This window comes from Orycteropus afer, unplaced genomic scaffold, assembly GCF_000298275.1.
Source record: "Orycteropus afer afer isolate SDZICR_OR568_19922 unplaced genomic scaffold, OryAfe1.0 scaffold00388, whole genome shotgun sequence".
NCBI lineage: Eukaryota > Metazoa > Chordata > Mammalia > Tubulidentata > Orycteropodidae > Orycteropus > Orycteropus afer.
In genome coordinates, this window is record NW_006921975.1 from 212,877 (window position 1) to 220,084 (window position 7,208).

Genomic DNA, 7,208 nt, shown 5'->3' on the forward strand with positions numbered 1-7,208 from the left:
ATAGTAATAATTTTTTTTTTAAATTACTGTTCTGATAGAAACTAGTGAAATCGCCAAGACTACAGCCCCTAGTCACCCTTGAACTCACTTCAGAGGCTTAACTTCCAACCAAACAGACTGGCCCACTGAGGTGAACAGTCACACCAGGCAGGTACATTCCTCAGAACAATCAACCATGGGAGATGAGAAGGGAAGCATTTGCACAGGCTGAGGACAGGAATGCATAGGAAAGAACACAGGGAAAAGGTGACCATGGGGAGTGAGTGGGAAGAGAGCTGTTATATTGTGGGGATTGCAATCAATGTCATGAAGCAAAATGTATATGAACTATTGAATGTAAAATGACTTTGCCCTGTAAACTCATCCAAATCACAATTAAAAAAAAAAAAAAACTCAGTAACAAGTGTTGATGAGTATATGGAACCCTCGTATAATGTTGGTAGAAAGTAAAATGGTACATTCGGTTTGGAAAAACAATTTGGCAGCTCCTCCAGAGGTTAAAAATGCAGAGTAACCATAAAACCCACTGACATCAAGTTGATTCAGACTCACGGCAACCACCACTGCGTTTCCAAGGATGTAAATCTTTACAGTATAGAGTCATCTTCCTCCCGCAAAGCAACTGGTGGGTTTGAACCGCTGACCTTCTAGTTAACAACTAAATGCCTTACCCACTACGCCACCAGAGTTCGTTTAGAGTAACTATATGACCCAGCAATTCTACTCTTAGGTATATACCCAAGAGAAATGAAAACATACATCCACACAAAAATGCTCATAACAGGATCATTCACAACAGTCAAAAAGTAAAAAGATACCAAATGCCCATAAACTGGTGAATGGATAAAAAAATGTAGTATATCCATACAATGGATTTTTACTTGGCAGTAAAAATGATTAAGTACAGATACATGCTACAACATGGATGAACCCTGGAAATAATGCTAAAACCCTTAATAATGCTCTGTCAAAGAAACCAGTCATAAAAGATCACATCTTCTCTAACTTCATTTATATGAAATGTCTAGAATAGACAAATTATAGAGAAGGAATGTACTACTGGTGGTCGCCTAATTCTGGAGTAGTGGGAGGGTGGGGAATGACTGCTAATGGACATGAGGTTTCTTTCTGGAGTGTTGAAAATATTCTAAAATTACATTATAGCAATGTCTGTACTTGTGAATATACCAAAAATCACTGAATTATACATTTTAAAAAGATAAATTTTATGGTATATGAATTATGTCTTTAAACAACTGCTTTCTGCTTGGTTTGCTTTTAAGAGAGAAAGTAGGATTAAAACCAAAAAATAAAAACAATATAGTATTCCTTGATGGGAAGAGACACCACAAATTTAATTTAAAAAAAATTAATGACGCAAATCAATACAATTAGGATGATAAACAGCTAATATTAAAGGCTAAAAATTGGGAGGGTTTCTAAGTTAAATACCAATAAACATGGAATCTTGTTCAGAAGTGAATAAAATGTGCGTAATGTACAAGAAAAAGAATATGATTACATTATAAAGAATTACCTGGCTCAGGTAGATTGACTGGAGATATTCTGAAATTTTATTTCATTTCCACATGTCAATCTTTCTCTGCATTTTAGTAACACTTTGAGTATCTTAACTAAATTTACAAAAGTGCTTCACATTATTTCAATTATGATATGGGTGATAAATATCAAGAGAATATTCTTATGAAACTGTGATGGTTTGAAAATATGGCCCATATTTTCTGACACTGCTCCACTTTAAGAGGTGGGGTACACATCCCCATTCCTAGAAGAGAGTGCGCAGTGAAATGAGGCTATGTGGCTTGCAACATTAGGTCATAAAAGGTCATGCAACTTATGCATTAGTCTCCTGCAGCACTAGCAAACTGCATACTACCTCTTTTGATTCTCTCTCCAAACCCAGCTGCCACACTGTTAAGAAGCTCAAGCCATAGGAAAGACCATTTGTAGGTGCTCCAATCATCATGTCCAGCTAAACCCAGCCTTTAAACCACTTCAGACAAGTAGATTAAAATTTAAATCATCCAATACTATGCTTAGAACTTATTTAATAAAATTCAATTTATTATCTAATAAAATGAGAGGATATATGCATGGTTTCTCCTTTAATGGTTAAGAACTATTTTAAAATCAATAGCCAGAACTGTACTTATTCCCTCTCCTTTTTAATTACTAAGTCTGGTACATCCTGGTGACACAAAGAAAATGAGTAACACCATATCTCTGATCAAGTAATTAACAATCTAGAAGCAAAGTTGGACATATACATGGATATAACACAAAATGCTAAGTGGTATAATGAAAAGATAAAAGAAACATACTTGAAAGGAAGAGAGAAATGTCTGTAAATGCTTCTCAGAAGAAGAGTGACATGTGAGTTAGTCAGTCCTACCTGATATGGAAGGGAGGAAGAGAAGACTATTCAAGGCAAAGAGATTAAACAAGAATGAACTGGGGACAGAATATGTACTATGGCTGCAGAATAGGAAGTATGCCATACCGGAATCTGGATTGAAACTTTTGGATAAGAAAGAACCCTTGGAAGTTTCTAAACAAGGGAACTGTCTTAATCGAAGTTCAGTCTTGGAAAGGCAGCACAAGTGGGAGTACACGTAATGAACTAGAGGTGGAGAAAAAAAAGATTCCAGAAAAACCAATGGAGGATCCGCAGACATTGCCTTTTTAAGGAAGGAACAACACACTTACAAAAACGAATGGCATGTAGGTATAAACTTAATATATGGCAAACCAGAAGCAACACAAAAACAAGGAAAATATTCATTCTTAAAACCAGTGATATATCATTAACAAAAAGAATTCAAAATAAAGCTAAACCCTTGCCATATTCTATTAAAAAAAATTTAATGAGCCCAAAAATTACACCAAAACCCTACAGACTAGACAAAAATAGAACAGCCTAATTAGCTGTGATGTGTCAAGATGTTAACAAAAAACGAGAGATATCGGGAAAAAGATTAATGCTTTTAACTACTTATGACAAACTATTACAGAAGAAAAATAAAATATAAAGTGAAAAAAAGTAATTAACTAATACATAACCTAACTGACATAACGTATCCTTTTAATAAAATTAACCCAATGTGAGAAATGAAGGCAGGAAGAGTTAGCTTTTTTAAGTAGACAATGACTAAAATGAATCACAGCACAGTAATTTAACATTATACAGCTATCCAAAAAGCCTAAAGTGTATACAAAATAATCATTAAAAACATTAAACATCAACTACAATCCACATCTTAATCACAATTGTATAAAATCAAAGTCTCCTTTAGGAATACATGAAGATGAATTAGAATGAATAAATTTGGTATTTACTAAGTTCTTTGCTCTGTAAAACTGTTGAAAGCTCAATTAACAACTATTTTTACATGCTAAAGTATTCCTTATTAGTCACAATTATGGTATTTTTAATTCCCTTACAAAACTACCCAAATTTACATTAACTGTTTATAAGTAATATTGTGTTTCAGTTATTTATTAATAACAGAAAGCCTAAATGGCTGGTTCAAAATAAATCATCTATGAAACACCAAAAAAAAAAAAAAAAAAAAACCTCACTGCCATCGAATCAATTATGAGTCTTGATGACCCTAAAGGAGAGAGCAGAACTGCCCCACGAGATTTCCAAAGTTGTAAATCTTTATGAAAGCAGACTGTCTTCTCTTTCACCCATGGAGCAGCTGGACGGTTTGAACCACCAAAGTTTTGTTTGGCAACTGAATGCTTTTACCAGTGTACCACCACAGCTCCTTAAATCGCCTATGTGTACCTTTCGTAAAAGTTAATGTTATTAAGAAAAAAAAAAGAACTATTCTCTATAGGTTTTATAAATTAAACAAAAACTTTATTAAGTATGTATGTTTACTGAGTATAGCATTTATTCAATTTTGGAAAACTATACAGGCTTAGCCTACATTGTAAAGCCTATATTCTTCTACTGTCATAGAATTACTCAGGAAAAAATAATTAGGACAGTTTGACATGAATGTGCTTCCAACTTTGTACTCTTCTGCTAAGAAACAAACACAACCAATACAATTTGTAATGAACAACAGTGACCAAAATAACTCATTTCACTAAAGTATTAGCAAATATGTTAGGTCACTCAACCAAGAATTATATATGGGCAAAGTCCATCATTTCTTAATGGTAGCTATATAAACTCATGGGATTAGACCTACGGCGTGGGATTGTCATGAGTTGGGAGCCAATTTGACAGCAGCTAACAACAACATATAAATTCACAGCCAGGGTTTACATACATGACATTTAAAAAAATGCAATATAAAATTTCTCAACACACAGCTTAAAGGTCTTATGTCTGAGCACACAGAGCCCTCCGTTTCTGACTAGTTTTTGCATTTTTATAATAATCAGCATCAGAGGTATATTTTAATGATAGAGAAATCAGGGATATATTTTTATATAACTCACTAAAGCTTAAGTGTACAAATAAACTGGGAAGGACACTATAAATATTACCTGCATAGCACTCTTGCCCATTTTAACAACTTCAAACAACATCATGTTTTCCACTCCATTCTGTTGGTGATGACCATTCATTCGGTTTGGACCAGAAGGAGGTTTTCCTCCTCCATTTCCACCTTTGGCCTTTTCTCCTGGGCCCTTTTTGCCTTTTTTACAAGTCTGGTGGGGGAAAAAAAAAAGTGAAGGTATACTACTATCCTTGAGAGTTTGAAATAAACTTTAGCAGTAACTGCTGATGTGGTACATTATTATAATATGCTTAAACTTGACCTATATTATAATAAAATGACATGGTTTTGACAACTAATCTCTCTTTGGCATCCATGTTTTTCATTTATTTTACCGTATTATCTCACACGAAATCATGCTCAGCCTCTGGAGTCAGACTGGTCAAGTCCAAATTTTGGCTCCTCTTATTAGCTGAGTGATTTTGGCAAGTTACTTACAAATTGTGCTTCAGAGAGATTTTCTAATTTGTAAACTGGGGACAGAACTATGCCTACCTCACAGGGTTGCTGTGGTAATGAAAACACAAAGCACTTAGCAACATATCTAGTACATAATAAAATATAAAAAATATTTGCTATTATTATGACTGTAAAATGAGAAAATATATGTGAAAAGGAGTTCAGTCAATGTCACTGGGGTCTAAATCTAATACAAAGACCAAACTAGAACAGTTATTTACACAAAATACAAGTCTGACTCAATTTTGAAAATTAATATTCAATCACAGTATTAAAAACACTGAAAAGTATCAAAGTTTGAAAATCCCTGCAAAAAAAGATCTCTAAGGTCAAATCATAGAATTGCCTGGAGCACTGTAAACTGGAATAGTGATCTCCAAGCATCCCCTATGATGCTTTAAGGGTACTGACTGGAAGGCAGCAATAACAACAAAACTCAAATAACAAGTATGTATACTTTGCTCAACACTTTAAATTGATTTCTCTTATTACTTCTTAATCATTGCAGTGCATTGAACAAGAAATTCTAAACTGCATGAATAGGTGTATGTAGCTCATTCTTATCCTGGAACTACCCCTCCTCCTTCTAACACTTCTTTTTTCATGAAAATTCAAAAAAGAATACTATGGAAATGAAGCATTTTTATAAAGAAATGGACGGTCTTGAATATGGTGACTTCATAAACCAGTGAAAAGGTTGCCTACATACATCAGTTATAAAATACCTCTCACAGCATTTATATCTTGTTAAAGAAAAACAAACCATTTCCTAATTCAATCTTCATTTCTGAAATGAAATGTGATGGATTAAAATCTTTGTATCACAAGTTTGCTAACTCCTGGTTTGCACAATTTCTAAGGTCTCTTTTAGGAGCCCTGGTTATGCAGTGATTAAAGCACTCAGCTGATAAACAAAAAGTTCAACGGTTTGAACCCATCAGCTGCTCCACAAGGGAAAGAAATGGCAGTCTACTTCCAAAAAGATCCATAGCCTTGAAAACCCTATGGGACAGTTGTACTCTGTCCTATAGGGTCACTGAGTCAGAATCAACTCAAGAGCAATGGTTTGGTTGATTGGTTTTGGATCTCAAAAATACAGAAGGAGCTCTGGTAGCGTAGTGCCTAAGGCACTTGCCTGCTAACCCACCAGCCACTCCTCGGAAGGAAGATTGGGCAATCTACTTTTGTAGTAATACCGCCTTGAAAACCCAAGGAGGGGTCACTATGAGTTGGGTTCGACTCGATGGCATATAACAACAACAAAATATGGGAGCTCTGGTGGTACAATGGTTCAAGTGCCGGCTAAAACAAAAACCAAACCCATTACCCCTGAGTTGATTCTGACTGACAGCAACCCCCACGTGGTTTCCAAGGCTGTAAATCTTTACAGAAGTAGACTGCCTCGTCTTCCTCCCCCAGAACAGCTGATGGGGTTGAACCACTTACCTTCTGGTTAGCAGACAAATGTCTTACCCACTTTGCCACCAGAGCTCCTTAAAGTGCCGCCTGCAAACCAAGAAGTCAGCTATTTGAACTCACCAACCACTCAGCAGGAGAAAAGATGTGGCAGTCTGCTTCCATAAAGATTACAGACTTGGAAACCCTATAGAACAGTTCTACTCTGTCCTATAAGGTCGCTATGAATTGGAATTTGACTGGAGAGCAACAGGGTTTTAGGAGATCACTAAAATGCATTATTTTATTCCATTAAACTTAAGAGGGGAAGTTTATTATTAGTGTGTATCGTAAAGACCTTATAAAAACAAATAGTGAAATGTTACATATATGTAGTTAGATTATTGTTTCTTGAAATTACCAGGGGTCCCCCTACATTTTGCTCTATTACTTATTTCATTTTCAGTGTTTTATACACCCATAAGGGTATTTCATCTATTCTATTATGCTAACCGGGAGCTCTAGTAGCATAGTGCCCAAGGCACTTGACTGCTAACCAGAAGGCAGTGGTTCAAAGCCACCAGCCACTCCTTGGAAGGAAGTTTGGCAATCTACTTTCCACAGTGATACTACCTTGGAAACTCAAGGAAGGGGTCACTATGAGTCGGACCTGACTTGACGGCACAGAACAACAACATTATGCTAACCTATGGTGAAAGCTATTCATAAGGTTTTCCCTGGCCAATTCTTTCAGAAGTGGACGGCCTCTTCCTTCTTCCTAGTCTGTCTCAGTCTATAAGCTGGGCTGTTACCTGT

The 7,208-nt window shown here is 35.7% G+C and overlaps 1 protein-coding gene across 1 annotated transcript in view; it reads right to left on the minus strand.

The window, feature by feature from the left end:
- STAG2 (stromal antigen 2) overlaps window positions 1-7,208 on the minus strand; it is an 86,832-nt gene that overhangs the window by 70,298 nt on the left and 9,326 nt on the right. The window contains exon 3 of the mRNA XM_007953360.1: window positions 4,525-4,689. Within this exon, the coding sequence (XP_007951551.1) occupies window positions 4,525-4,689 (165 nt within the window). The remainder of the gene's footprint in view (window positions 1-4,524; window positions 4,690-7,208) is intronic.